The 16,044-nt window shown below is 44.5% G+C and overlaps 1 protein-coding gene across 4 annotated transcripts in view; it reads right to left on the reverse strand.

Moving 5' to 3' along the window:
- The window catches only part of DDX42 (DEAD-box helicase 42), a 465,634-nt gene that overhangs the window by 135,341 nt on the left and 314,249 nt on the right, over positions 1-16,044 (reverse strand). For all 4 annotated transcript variants that reach the window (XM_078645044.1, XM_078645045.1, XM_078645047.1 and 1 more), the window contains 3 exons: positions 7,999-8,098; positions 6,173-6,220; positions 4,414-4,511 (listed from right to left, as the gene is read on the reverse strand). In XM_078645044.1, the coding sequence (XP_078501170.1) occupies positions 4,414-4,511; positions 6,173-6,220; positions 7,999-8,098 (246 nt within the window). The remainder of the gene's footprint in view (positions 1-4,413; positions 4,512-6,172; positions 6,221-7,998; positions 8,099-16,044) is intronic.

Genomic DNA, 16,044 nt, shown 5'->3' on the forward strand with positions numbered 1-16,044 from the left:
GTACCAGAGAATCAGATCCCGACGACCTGAAGAAAGAAGACTGAGGAGAAGAGTCACAGTACGAACAGAAGACCGTGTAACTGACTCGGCGCCAAACCTGCCGGCTTGCCTGCTGACTTTGCCTATTACACCATAAGTCGACTTGTCCTGCAGTTGCTGAGTCCCGAGTGCCCAGGTACCAAGACCTCCCGAGGGACAGCAGAACTGTCCCCTGCATCCTGCAGACAGCCAAAGAAAGACAAAGCGGACTCTGGCCCGCCGAAACCCAGCGCAGCCAACCTCCACTGAATACGACACCCCCCCTCCTCCAGCCCGTGTCGAAGTGGGCCAAAGGTGTCAGTGTGCTCCCCAAGACGTCAAGGTACTGAGTCCACTGTGGAGTGACCCCTCATGAACTCCCGACGTCTCCTACAGCCTCTGTTGGTAGGCCCCCTCATCTGCGAGTGATCTGAACAGAGAAACCCACCACCACAAAGGTCCTCTGCACCTGGACACCCCGTCCCGAGAAGAAGAGGACCAAAGGTGTCCCCACATCTCCCAACATAGCAAGAACTGACGTCATTCGTTGGTTTCACCGGAATGGTCCCACAGACCCCTGTCCTGCAGTCTCTTTCTATCGCAATCGTTCTCCATTTGATAACATTGGGCACCCGACACAGTTTTACACCTCGGCACCTGGCCGTCCTAGTGGCGCTGTTCTGCTGGTGAACCCTTGGACTTTCCCCACCACTCACCTTAACTCCTGGAGAAGGGTCCCGTAAGTTGCTGACAAGAACCGTTATATATGATTTTCCTCCCATAGATTAACATTCAGCACTCAAATAGCACTGTCGACTTTTTGAACTGAAAAATATTCCCATTTAAAAACAGACTTACCTGAACAATTTTCTTCTGATGCCTAAACATACATAAAGATATTTGATATTTTTTATAAATTCGTGTGGAGTCTTGTCTCTAGTTTATTGACCACTGTGTGTATTTTCAGATGTCTTGCACTCCTCTGTGTTAAGCCTAAAGCTGCTCGATCACACTACCCACCTAATAGAGCACCTTGGGATTGTCATAGCAAGCCTCTTTCCACTCATAAGGAAACCCCTAGTCTTTTAACAAGACAAATCTCATTCTGATATATCATATAAAGATGCAGCTTCCTACAGTGTGCCTCCAGGCTAGTACCACCCCTAAGGTAGGATAAAACGAGGCGGACACAATTTTTATGAAGGAGCCATTTTTGTGATGCATACTTACGAATTCTGGGACAGGGTTATGCCCATTTTAAACAGTAAGTGGTCACATAGGGGGGCGCAGTCACCTCCCCACATGTCACGTATCCCATTGACTACTACCATACATTCCTCTAACACCCCTAAATTCGGTATTTAGGGGAGCCCCTGACACCACAAGTGCAGATCCTGATGACCTACGAAGAAAGTCAATGAAGAGCCACGAAAGCCGAAGACTGAAGCGATCAACTGACTTGGCCACAGCCCTGCCGACCATTCTGCTGTTCCTTGTCGAAACTGCACTAAAGGTGTCTGGTCCTGCAGCTGTTGTGCCTCAAAAACTGTGAGGACGGTCTGCCTTCAATAAAGAACCGAAACCTACAGTCGTACAGTTCTCTGCATCCTGCAGAAACTCCAAAGAAAGGACTCGGAGGTCTCAGGAACCTCCAAAATCAGAGGCCTGAAGCCACCACTGCACCCGTCACTCCAAGCCCGAGTTGTACTGGGCCAACGGTGACATCAAGGTTCCCCAGTCCTCCAGAGCCTGAGTCCATCGTGGTTTCACCCCTCATGGACTCTCCGATGTCGCCTGCAGACTCTGCCTGCAGGCAACCTCTACCACAACTGCTCCCGGTAAAAAATAAATGACGCCTAAAGAACCCTATACACCCATCGCCCTGTAAAAGAAGACCAAAGGTGTCCCTACATCCCATAGCATCGTGAGACCTGAGCCCCCTTGTTGATTCAGCCCGACCTCCCCCCCCCCCCCCAGTCAAAGTCTGCAATCTCTTTTTCATGCAACAGTTAGCCATAGATTCACATTGGGCACCCGATGCAGTTTTGGACGCCCTACAGTCACTGGTTGTGTTCTGCTGGTGCTACTTTGGACCTTGCTTCACCCTAACTCCTGGAGAAGGGTCCCGTAAGTTGTACAACACCTGAATGCCGCACTGACTTTTCCTCCCATAGGATAACTTGCAGCCTCCAGAAATTGTACTGTTTACTTTTTGAACTAAAAAGAATTCATATTTAAAAAACATTTAACCAAACCATAGTCTTCTGATGTCTAAACATATATAAAGATATATGCTATTTTTATAAATTGATGTTGTGCGTCTTATGTATTGAGCATTGTGTATATTTGTACGTCCTGCACTTCCCTGTGTTAAGCCTAAGGCTGCTCGATCACACTACCCCTTAACAGAGCACTTTGGGATTGCCATAGCAAGCCCCTTCCACTCATAAGGGAACTCCTGGACTCTTTACAAGACATATCTCATATTGATATAGCATATAAAGAGCCAGCTTTCTACAGTGATACTACACATGTAATACTAGCTATAGCATACTATCCAAATAGATGTATAATTATATCACATGCACAAAGTGATACTATATTGGCTATAGAGTTCATCAGTCAGTGAAAATCAATCAAGGCATTCACTCAAATTAGACTCCAGTACCTTGAGGCAGGGTAAAGAGAACTTTCTAAAAAAGTTACATTCCTAATACCTTTAGTAAAAATCCGACTTCACAATTAGATTGGGTTTTTATTAAATATAGAAATAAGGTGTTTGTAGCTGCTACAGATCAAAAGTTATGGATTTAAGTATATACTTTGACTTTTCCTATGTACCGGTTACTAGCCTGGCCCGTACCAATGTCATTTGTACCTAGCCACCGGGAGAATATGGTATTTCTAATCTTCTCATTGTGCCACTCTAAAATATTATACACCCTCACTAGTGAGCAGCAAGGTGTCCTTCGAAGTGGCAATATTTAAAATTAGGTTTTTGGACCTGTGAAAAGGGTGATTTTGACAGACATGGACAGAAGGATTCACGCTGCTGCTGGCAGGCCTAAAGCCATGTGTTCAATGTCACTGTAGTGGATGGCACAATAGGTGCTGTAGACCACAAGCAGCTTTTAACTTTCCATGCCATGGGTGTATATATGCAACATATAATATGGCCTTAGAAGAAAGTTACACGTGGCAATCAGGTTTAAAGCTAATTTTGACATTTTAGGAATCAGAGCGCATACACTGGGCACTGTACAGTAGTGTCCAAGTTCAAGTATGCCTGCATGGGAGGTCTAAAAAAAACCACCCCAATAATGAAATAAATAATGAAAAACTGAGCGTCACCAGACAGAAAGACTTCGCTTTGCAACTCACGTACATTTTACCAGAGCAAATGTGGTATTAGTGGACTTTCAAAGACTGTTCTTCCTGCAGATAATTTTGCAGCACTAGATAACACACACTGATATACACCTTACAAGGAATTTTCCAAGAGATTAACTTAATGGGTTGCATTATTTACAATGCATATGGTACTATGATGAAGAACTTCTGCTTTCTACCTAAAAAGGACAAGCTCGCTCCATCTCCGACAATATGTTTATGGAATACCTTTAGGCATCAATACAGCTGAGATCTGTCAAGTGGACAGTCTACTGTGCTTCCAAATTTTAGGGCACAGGGTTTGGGCTTCTCAGAGACATTATGCCAGATCTATTAAGGCAAAGTGAGCACTGGTGGCATTCCAAACATTGCAGACATTTTTTAAGGCAGTGACATTGGCCACTACTCATGCTTTTTGTGATCACTCACTCTTTATGTCTTCTATTAAACATGCAACCTTTGGCTTGGATGTTCTATGAAAACTCTCAGCCTGAAGTAATGTCCGGCACATCCGATTCCCTCCTAATGAGTAGTCAAAAAAAGATTAAGTACCATAATCACCCAAAGGTAATTGTTTTCATTTTGTTCACCATCAAATCTCTTAATCTGGTTATGGTTCCTAGAAGATTTAAATTCAAATCTGCCTGGTCCCCATGGTATTCTATCAAAACATCCCCCAGTACCAGTGCAACTTAATAACACTGAAAACAATTTTGACACTATGTTTTGCAGCATCACAACCTAAAATTATTTACTCAGAGAAGTTGTTATAGGTGCAAGTGTTTTCTAATATCAGGATGTGTGCCTTTGAAACTATCCCTCTGAATTTTCAACCTAAGCTCGATTCAATATTTTCACAATTTGAGAGAGAAAAATGCTCTGCATTGAGTGACTCTTGCAGCTTATTTTAACCTGCTTTCTGATTGGGAACCAGATATAAAAATTGCATTAGCTGAAACGTGCTAAAGCAGGTAAGTAAATGGAACAAAGAACTTTTGAGATTACCTCGCCAATATCTCCTTGCACTACTCGGATTGGGTCAATCAGAATGTCTCTTGCCAACTTCTCAATCTTTTTTCGAAACGTTGCACTGAACAGGAGGGCTGAGAAGGCAAGAAAGGTCAGTGGTTAGTTACATTTATTTCCTAGGTTAGTTAGACATTTATTTCCTACTCTACACCCATCATTCAAACACCACAGTAGTATAAGAATACAGTGCAAACAATATTAAACATTAGGGCGGAGGATCTCAGCTGACAATCATTAGGAAATGAAATCCATGTACAAAATAAGGCAGGCAGACTGTAAAAAATAAACGTAATCATGCAGGTATTATACAGCAATGCTGCCAGCTCATGTTCTCTACTGAACTTCAACTAAAGGAGTACCAAGGCATGGAAGGCCAGTGCATTACAATAATATACAACAGCTACAAATCCACATGAGAAAAGTTTTCAAAATTCATAAAACTGCTTCGGTCAGGAGATACAGGTAATCAGCATAAACACCAGCTTAAATTGTCTCAACCTCTAAAATACATACACAGTGAAATTTACTGATATGGCTTAATACAAGAGAAAGACCAGAGAAAAGATAGAACTATCCTACTGCCATGGTTTTAAAAAGGTGTCCATTTTTCTATTTGTAAAGCAAATAATAGCACCAGTGCTGCTCGTACTGAGTGAATTACAAACATATTAAGGTGGTGATGGGCAATACATAATGCAACTCACAAAAGGTGATGGTAGACACTGGCACTTACTCGGGTAGCATTCCAACCCATCATTTTTAATCACTATGCTACCTCAGATCAGACCCAGCAATTTGCAAATCAGTCTTGGTTCTGCTCCAAATGGAACAGTCCAGCCTGAACTGCCAAGACTGATCATCTCTGATCTAGACCATAAGCAACCACAGACCAGGTACTGCCTACTTGGGCCTTTTCAGTTGGGTGCAGCCTGGTTCCAATGGCATAGTGAGCACAGGATCCAAGTCTGTGCAAATCCATGGCCGCCTAGGGCATTACATCAAACACACAAAAGGTTGGGAGTGGGTAGACCTTGCCTGTCATTCCGAGATAGTACTGACCCGGCTTCTCATGGGAACAGTCTAAGTTGGTAAAGACAGGCCTTTACATAGAGTGGCACATTCAGCAAAAAAACAAAACAATGGGTTGGAATGCTACCTTTGCAGCTGCAAGTGGTTAGACTATTTTCCAGCATTCCTCCCATCACCTTTAGTGCGCACATAATCCAAACACCAGCTGAATGTTTCATGAAACCAACAACTAGAAATCAGTTACACAGCATATTGAGATATATAATTTGCAGAGCCAAGTTGGAGCTCATTATATGCCAACAACTATTGTGCTTTATTTATCTGAATACATACGCACACATATAATATATATACACACACACACACACATATATATATATATATATATAAACACTCAGACTAACTCTAATGCTTCTGTAACTTTGAAGGGAGCCCATATTGTTTCTTAAAGTCATATTTCTTGATTTATGGCTGCAAAGCTTTACTTATGCTAATGTCATGAGTAAAAGACCAGCTAGAATGACCAGGGACTTGAGGTCAGGAAGGAGTAGTATTATTCACCAGTTGATGATTGCTTTGCTTTTTGCGGCACAAGGCAAATTAATCTATATTTGTGATGCAACGAATACCTCAAGAAAAAGTGAGTGCTATACCTTATATAAATAACTAACAACAAATAAAAGAAATATTAAAAATCTATACGCACTTTGTCTGTCTGGACGCACATGGTTGGCAATCGATCGAACCTGGTATTCTGTCAACAGCATAGAGAGAAAAGAAACATTTGAACGAAACCAGCTTTAAAAAACAGCATTAATATGTACCTTGTAAGGTTTAAATCTCACAGAGGTACACACCCTTCAGGTATACAATAAAACAAAGATAATATCATTGCTATGACAATGCATAATCGGGTTTAGTCAAAATTCTAAGGTAAAGCTTAAAGGAAAAGATTTGCATGAATATGCAAGAGCTAAAACAACGATAGGCAAGTCTCTCAAATGTGCATTATAAATAAATATATTTTGAATAGCTATTAGCACAGTACAAAATAAAATCAAGCACTATCCAGCAGTGCACAGGCTTGCATACAATGCACATCAACAGTTCTAAAAAAAATATGAAAAAGTAAAATAAAACCTAAGATTTAGAGAAAAGCTTTTTCATCTTCAACTGAAAAGTGTATTAATGTTACCCTTAATTTTTAAATGAGCACTTGTTAAATGACATTTTTTTGTCAACTGCTGCACAAGAGCTCTTAACTGATGGATGTCTTAAAGAAAATATTTCTGGAATATTTCAAAGTAAGTGTGTGTAGGAACTGAACTCTGTGAAGGTGATCTGTGTGGTGAGGTGGATGAATGGGGCAAGGTGGCCACAGTGGTTGAGTCTAGTATCTCCCTGACTGCACACTTGGGGTTTGGGTAATGTTTGAGCTCTACCCAGTCAGCCTCCTCAAAAGAAAGTCTCCTATTGTTGAGGGGTGCAGGATCTTGCTTACTGTAGTGGAGGTCAGTCAGAATCTTCACCACAGTAGGGTGAATATAAAGCTTTGTTTGTCTAACACCAGTCACCTTTGTAAGCTTGATGGCTGGGGCTGTGTCGCTCAAAGGAGAGGATGGATCTAAAATGTGTGTGCGCGCTGGCTGAAAAGCATACTTCAGTGCTGACCTCAAGGTGCTCGGCACCTTGGGGTTGGAAGGCTAACGCTTGGAAACAAGACTCCGCCTTTGGCTCAAGGCTGATCTAAAATTGAGCAAGCTCAGGGTCCAAGAGAAAAGCAGACTGTAAAAGCCTCTTGCCTACAGTCTAAGAGATCGATGCCCAGCTCCCCTGAGAGAGGTGGTAAGGCCTCCACTAGAGACTTATTTCGAGGTCAAGGCCCAGACTGTTTATCGTGGATTACTTGTCAAGGAATGTGTGTGCTCAGTGTTGCCTTTGACTGGTGCAGGTTTCCCTGTGGTCCGTGAAGTCTGTGGTTCCATGATATAGGACACATCTGAGGAGAGAGTTACGGGGCTTTGCTCATACTGATCCAGCTGAAATTCAGATTGAGAGCCACCCTCTGAGGAAAAAGTTATTTGCACAAAGATGGTCAGTTTTTAACTCTTACTCTACAGCTAGTGACACTTAGGATAAACCTTATCTGTATACTTGACCCTCTGGGAAGTTGTGCCTTCACTTGGTAAGCTATGCTTGCTATACTGCACAAAATATCAAGTGCACTGAGTTAATGTCCAGGGGGTCCTTTGTAACAGCTGAAAGCATTCCTCCTCTACCCAATGGATTCAGGTTTTGAGCACATCTCACATGGGGAATCCAGAAGAAGTCTAACAAGAGCCTAGGACTGATAGACATGCTTCCCTCTTATACCACTTTCAAGCATTCACCCAGCCAACTATGCTATTAAAATGTGGCCAGCAAACAAAAGGACAAGCGATGAGCACTGCAAGAACAAACTAGTTTTTGTTGTATTTTATACTAACACGAAATAACAAGTCAAGTCACTGATATACAGGTCTTTACACATACCAAAGCCCATGTCAAACATTCGATCTGCTTCATCAAATACAAGGTAAGTGACTCTCTGTAGGTTAGTGGCTTTCTTCTTCACATGGTCAATTAATCTTCCCTGTCAGAAAGCAAAACATTATTAAATGTAGACACAATAATATGAAAGAACAAAACAAACTAATCTTGTTCAGGCAGCTATATTAATTATTCCTCAATACTAAACATAATAGAAACGTGTGTTGAACTGCTGAAGGAATGATGCAGTCTTGTGTGAATGTGGCTTTGTCAATAGAACAAAGAAATGACAATCCTGGAAAACAAAAATGTTACCTACTCTCTAAGTCTGTTCGTAGCGTGTACTGATACAAATGCACATGCTCTGCATACCCCTGCCATCTAGCGTAGGGCTCAGACGTTTACCATTGTTTTTCTTTGAAGAAGTCTTTAGATTTATTATGTTATATTATATGCATTTCTAAAGCACAACAATTACCCAAAGGTGTCCTGGCGCTAACTACTATCCTCTGAGCACGAACGTTGTAGACAAATTTACATGAGCCAGGTTTTTAATCCTTTCATGAATGCCAAGAGGTCAGTGACCTTTCTCAGATGGAAAGGAAGGTCATTCCAGGCCTTTGCAGCGCAGACCATAAAGCTTCTTCCTCCCCACGTAGTTTTTTAGTGGATGGTACCGGCACCAATTTTGCTCCTAGAGAGCAAAGTGGTCCTTTGGGCATATACCACTGAAACTGCTGCTTCAGGTGGTCTGGTCCTGTTCCTTGTAGGGCGCATAGGGATTTAAAACGCACCAGTTTCCTAGTGCAGTCTTTTGGTTTCATTAGAAATTGATGCAAATTTAGATGTGCTGATAAGCAGTCTTGCTGCCGCGTTTTGCAACAATTGAAGTTTATTCAGAAAACGTTCTTGAATATTCAGGTAAAGACTGTTACAGTAGTCCAGCCTTGACAGGAAAAGTCCTGTAACAACTGTCCGCTGACTGTCGGCCGACAGAAGGCATTATTTTCATAATAATTTTGAGAGCGAAAGAGGTGGCAGATGGCACAGCATTAACTTGGTCACCGAAGTTGAGCTTATCATCAACTATTACTCCTAAGTTTTTTATTTTCCTGGTGGGTGTCGGAAGAGTACCCTGTGTTTTTGGTCACCAATTTGAGGTCCAGAAATTGGCATCATTTCTAAATAGGATGACCTTAGTTTTGCCAGAGTTGAGCTTCAGACAATTCTGTGACATCCACCTCCCAGCTGCTTCCATACAATCATGGAACCGTTTGCCTGTTCCTAATTCCTGTCCCGGCAGCAGAGACACAACAATTTGTGTGTCATCTGCATACAAGTTAAGGCAAAAGGAGCCGATCAAGGAGGCCAAAGCCGATACATACACATTAAAAAGTGTGTGTCTTAGAAATGACCGCTGCGGAACTCCACAAGGCAGGGAAAAAGGTTTGGAGTAGAATTCGACCAATGACATGATTTGCATTCTGTCAGTTAGGAAGGATTTCAAAGCTTCCATGCTTTACCCTGGACCCAGCATGCCAACAAACGATCCATCAACAACTCATGATGGACCGTATCATGGATCCAGCATAATTAGGGTGGCCTTGCCTTCCAGGGCTTCCCTATTCTCTTCGGTAGATTTTATAAGAGCAGACTCTGTACTGTGCCTTTCTCTGAAACAATATTGAATGGAGTCGGGAGCTTGAGTTTCATGTAGTTAGGCACTCAGTAGCAAATTCATGGTTTTCTCGACCAGTTCTGCGGGAGGCGTGAGATTGGCCGAAAATTGTTAGGTACCTTGGGGTCCAAACTGGGCTTTTTTAGCAGTAGAGACATACGGTATCCCAACTGGTATTATTCAAAGGCAATTAGTACGGATATGAATACAACATTATCCAGAAGGAAGCAGGGAGACTCTATATGATTATAACATGTGCTCAAGGCATCATTTATATAAGCATTTTGGAACAAAAGCAAAGAAAGAGCATTTCGCAGTTATTACAGCACTGCAATATACAAATAATAAAATTGAGAACAACCCAAATTGCACGTGGTGCACAAGGTGTGCGAGTGAAAACCAAGGTAGCGACGCATGTGACAATTTGAACAGCGTGGGCGGTAACTGGTGCAAAAATATACAGTGAAGCATTCGGTACAAGGTGGTTCCAGGTAACTTCAGGAGTATGTATCTAGTTCGGTTCAAGTTAGTGTTCGTGAACCACTTCGTATATCGCGCCTATGATCGCGCTGGATGGTCGACGGCGTTTCGATCCACATAAATCAGGATCTTCATCAGGACTGGGTCGATGGCAGTGTTGTACAGGGGGTAAAGGAAAGGGGTGAGCCAGGGAGGCGAGGGAGCGGTCAAGGCATTAAGGTATACATGGGGCAGGGGTGCAAAATTAGCGGCAAGCTCCCTGGAGAGAAGTAAGTTGGGGTAGCAGGCTCGTAGATTGCAAGGCCGGGGTGCTGTCGGTGTGCCCAAGAGAAGGCAAGAACAGGGCACCGCTGGGGCATGAAGAAGGGTAGAGTCCTGGTGCCCCTAGGGTCCCTGTAGGGTGTTGAGGGGGACTAACAAACCAAAGAAGGGCCGCGGTCCTGGGTGGTGGACGAGGACAAGGACAGAGGGCAGGAGAGGGTGGGCCCCCTGAGGCGGTGGCTGCGTGGAGATCAAGTGATAATGAAGGAGTGCCAAGCGGCCTGGGCACTTGCATAGAGGAATAGGGTAGCACCGCAACGGCGGATGCTGGATGTCTGGGCAGTGCAGTGCGATAGTGCTGGTTGTTAAAGGGCTGAAGGGTGCAAATCAGAGGGTGCCATGCGGAGGGGGATACTAGGGGAGGTCAAGGGAAGGCGCCAATAGAAGTTTACATGTGGGAGGGGTTGGTAACCGTAGCGAATCGTCGCGGTTATGGACGTCAAGCCAAATGGCGCTTGAGACTTTTGGTCTGGGGGGAGAAAACAAAGGTTCAATACTGGGTGGTTCAGCGAGGGTTGGCGACCTGTGCAGAGGGGCGGTGCAAGGACTTACCGCAAGCGTCTGCGTGGGATCCGCTGATGAGGGGGAGCAGACTCCGAGAAGAAGATGGGCGTCTGGGAAAACAGGAAAGGGGAGGGAGGGAGGGATGGGGGGGGGGCGGGTTAGGTTAATATCAATGCCGGGAGCGGAGGCCGATTCTCAGTAGGGAGAAAGGAAGACTAAACTTACCAGGGCTTGGTCTGGTCCTTGTGGATCTTGGGAAGGAAGTAGATGACAGGAGTGCAAGGGTGTGGGTTATTAAGAAAAAGAAATTCCTTGTGTGTAATAATGTCTCTGGATTCAGCCGGTTTGGTTACAGTCAGTATTTTTTGTCTGATGTCTTGAAGTGGGTCTTTGTTGAGGGGGCGGTAGTGATCAGTATTGTTAAGTTGGCGTTTAATTTCCTGATTGTACTTGTCTGCCTTCATCACGACAATTCCGCCGCCTTTGTCCGCTGGTTTGATGATTATGTCGGTATTGTTTTTGAGGTTTAGGAGGGCTTGTTTTTCTTGGAGGGAGATGTTGTAGGGGATGTATTGGAAGTGGCACTGTAGTTCGGCAAAATCTCGAAGCACCAGGCGTTCAAAGGCAAGAATTTCCGGTGGCATCGTGGAAGAAGGGGGGTTGAAGGTGGAAGCCGGGTGGAAACGTTGAATAGCAGGCTCATTGGGTTCTGGTTCATTTATAAAAAATTGTCTCAATCTTATTCTGCGGAAGAATCTTAGTACACTTGATTGTAGTTCCAAGTAGTTAGTGCGTGACACTGCTACATAACTAACAAGGATTGTATCATCGTATGTCTTGTAGATTGTCTAGTGCTCTATTTGTACAATTTGACAACTGGTCGCATGTCGTACCCTGCTATGTATATTGACCTCAACTGTGATGTTTCGCGCTTTGATATGAATCGCGCTTGTCACTTTACCCGACTAGTCACCTTCTATTGATCATGCTAATTAATTGCCTTCGAAAAGAGTCTTTTGCCATCAAGACTTTAATGCTCTAAATGTCACGTCACACCAATTATTATTGAAAACTTTTATTGTGGAATTTTTTATGTGAGGCTTCTTATTGCGCATTCATATGTATCGTGCTTGTCACTCCACCTGACTAGTCACCGTTGTTTTATGAATCATGCCAATCATTCGCCTTCGAGATGAGTCTGATGCCACAAAACCTTTAATGCTCTAAATGTCTCATGTCACAGCTATCATTGTGAGGCTTCTCTTCGCCATCTGAAGTGGACCATACTTGTCACTATAATATTCTTGATGTGGACCCCCTTGACATCTCCACAGATCCGCTAGTCACTTCCCCTCCCCTGGATATTGCCATCCCGCCCAATCCGAGCCACATACATTAAGCTTTCACTAATGTCCCATATTTCCTGGTTATATTCATTTAGATCCCCTTAACCTGACAGAGAGCGGCAATTGTACGCCCGTATCGGCCCCGCCCACCCTCCCCGCCCATTCCACAATCTTAGCCAACAGCCGACTTCGTCCCATCTAGTGGCGCCACCCACCCGGAAACCACGCCCCCCCCCCACCCAATCCTTACGAGGCCCCTAGCCACACCTCGCGTCTCCTAGGTTTCTCCAGCGCCGCTCGAATTTCAGTCAAGCCGCCGAACTGACAGAGGTATGTCCCCCGCTCCCTCCCCCCTGGCTCCTACCAGACCGTACTTCATGCCGCCACCTTGTCAATTACTTACACGTAACCCTTGCCCCCGCAGATCCAGTCTCTCCCCCTACCGATCACTGCCGGATCGGTGATAAGGAATCTCTTCCTTTTTCGGACCCCCAAGTACAGCGTGACTCATCCGCAAGCCCTTGTAAGTTTAGTGTTCCTTTCTCCCTACTGGGAGAAAGGAATAGTTCAGCACTATTCATAATATCTATGAAGGCACTGTATCTGGTTGCCCGAGTGCTTCCAGATAGTAGTTAAAATCTCCCATGATAGTAAAGGAGTCTGTGCAGAGCCCCTCTTCGAGCAGATTTCCAATTGAAGTTATAAAGGTGCACCTAGGTCCCGGTGGTCTATATATTAACCCGTTGAGTGCGTTCATCAGCCAACGGCTGTCGCGAGCACTACCTCGGTAGTGCTGCGCACGTCCGTTGGCCGACGCGGCTCTGCCCGCGCAATATAACGCCGTACTGCGGCATATTTTACGCCGCAGTTAACGGGTTAAGATGTCCTTAAAAGTGTGGTGATGGGATGAGCTGAGGCTAAAGGAGAGTGCCTTGCAGGCTGGGTTCGAGGCCGCGTGAAAGACCACTTTAAACGAATTGTGATAAATTACTGCTAAATGTTTTTGGCTTTTTGTAATTAGTGGACTTGACAGTCTGGTATTAAAGTTTAGGCAAGGTACTGTTGCAGTTGGAACAGGTGACTAAAAGAGAAGAAGGCCTTGTGTTAAAAGTGAGACGCATGCAGCCAATGTCCGTACCAGCCGGGTTCAGGTCGAGTAGCTGTTTACTGTAGTACTTTAGAGTAGTAGGTTCCCCTGGTTTCAAATGGGCAGGGGTGCTGGCATTGAGAGCGAGCAGAGCGCGGACAGGAGCAGACGGGCTTGCCTTTGACGCGATAGCGGCGTGCGACAGCTGGATTCAGCATGTCTTAATATATTGTCAGGGGAAAAGAACAAGTTCGCTGAAAATACCACCCCCATTACAGCGGCTCCGCTCAAACTAGCGCAGTCTCCCAGCGATGGAATGACCCTAGTGAGGTTCTGCAAAGCCTACAAATAACTGGTCTGAATTACGAAAAGGCTTGGTCCTGTCAATGTAATTGAGAGCTCTTGTAACATCTAACATGTGTAGAGCTTGTTCCATTATTGAATCTGGCTACTGAGAATAGACTGGAGCTCTATAGTCGGACTATAGTGAAAAGGTGGCTTTAGAATTTAGGACTGGTCCTGAGAACAACTATCTTTGAAAAACTAAATGAATAGTTCCTTTAAGAGGAGTGCTTGCAGCTTGCGAATATATCGGAGGTCGTTATGAATATTGTGTCTTTTTCTCTTCTGGGTATTCCCCTTCTGGAGTTAGGTTAGCTAATCAATCAAAAGCAAATGTGAGTGATTGATAGAATTCCCATTTAGTTTCTAATCTGTTCTGTAACTGTATATTTACGTGTGTCTGAATATAGTCAAGAATATTTTATCTAAATGCCAACCATTCTATTTTACATTCGGTTACTAATTTTCCAGAAGGCTGATAAATACATCTCATTTACTGCTGTTAATGAAAAGAACAGTCTTGCAGAATGAAAGGTCATCAATCTACTCTCTGCTAATTGTGTTTAAGAGTTTCTACAACAATGAAATAAAGTTCTAAAAGCAGAACACAAAGAGGTAACGGGACAGGTCATGCAGAATCATTGTAGGAAAGTGCCCGTTTTTCTCATGGTCTATGGCCAGAATTTTGGCCTCAAGGGCTACTCTTCTGTCTAGTCTTTCCAGCTCCTGATCTAGGTCCTCTAGTTCGCGGACTTGGAGCATTGGGTGCAGTGATGGATTCAGGCATCTGGTTTTGGCGGTTCCGGAGTCCTGAGAGTCCTTTCTTTGGAGTTTCTGCAGTATACAGGAAACAGTTCCTCTGTTCCATGGAAAGCCTTGGTTCATTATTGAAGGCAGGCAGTCCTTCCAGGTTTTGGAGGTGTAACAGCTGAAGGACGAGACGTCTTTGATGCAGTTTTTCGCTAAGGAATAGCAGACCGGTCAGCATGGCTGGAGCCAAGTCAGTTTATCTCTTCAGTCTTCTGCTTTTGCGGCTCTTCAGTGTCCTTCCTAGGTCATCAGGATCTGCTCTTCTGGTGCAAGGGGCTCTCCTAAATACATCTTAGGGTGGTACTAGCCTGGGGTGGCACGCCTACCTGACTAGCTAATTATCACACTGTCCAGGTGCGAAGGGGGCTCTGGACAACCGGGATTAACTACCTCACCTGTGAGGGGAGCCAGATTGCCGGCCTAGGAAGGCTAATCAGCATGTCATCCAGTGGGATGGGCATGACGCCCTTTTCCTAGACAGGCTTTTGTCCTGGGTCTCCTGAGAGAAGACTCAACCTAAGAGGTCAGAACAGTGTTTCAAGTGGCAGCCTGGCAGAACCCAGTCAGGTAGGTTTTCAGGAGGCACCTCTAAAGGTGCCCTCTGGGGCAATATATTGGCAATCCATCCCTGGAAGCGTGTCGGTTTATCAATAAGAGATGTTTGATACCAAACATCCCTATCTTCAGTGAAGCCATCTTGTAGCTGGGGAACTCAATTTCACCAGTGTCTAGAATATGTTTTAAAATGGCTTCCCAAGTCATGTTTTTTTTTTTTGCATATTTATATAGCGCGCACAAGACCCGAAGGTATTGGAGCGCTTTACATGAGCACCGGTTACTTACACATTCAGGCACGGGGAGATTAAGTGATTTGCCCAGAATCACAGGATGTGGACGCGACCCCGAGGCTCGAACCCTGGTTTCCAGCACCGAAGTCGGCAGTCTAGCCGACGGACCACATCCTCTCCCCACTTGTATTGGCAGTAATAGGACTGACCAGCACAAGGGTATATCTGCTCATGCAGGTATGCCCTCATACGTAATATTCAGCACTCTGCCTCAGGGCTGCCAGGCCAGCTGTCGGGGTGACTTAAAAATATTACATGCTGTGTTAGGGGACATGCGACAGAGGGATGTGTGTCATATCGTGTTTCCCTTTTGTCTGCAACAAGGCACTCGCCCTTCAATGGTAGCCTTGCATGTACTTGGTGAGAGGTCGCTTAAGAAAGCACAGTTCGTGCTGCTGCCGTTAGGGACACTCTTTATTACCTCACGCCCTGGGCACCAGGGGTACCATTTACTAGGGACCTACAGAGGGTGCTACAGGTTTTGTCAATAGTAGGAAAAATTGTACAGTAGGAGCAAACGGTAACAAGGAAAATGCTACTTACCAGTATGCATCTGTTCTTGGCATGTAGAGCAGCAGATTCCTACACTTTGCATTAGATCGCCACCTGGTGTTGGGCTCGGATTATTGCATG

The sequence above is a fragment of the Lissotriton helveticus genome, chromosome 5_1 (genome assembly GCF_964261635.1).
Source record: "Lissotriton helveticus chromosome 5_1, aLisHel1.1, whole genome shotgun sequence".
NCBI lineage: Eukaryota > Metazoa > Chordata > Amphibia > Caudata > Salamandridae > Lissotriton > Lissotriton helveticus.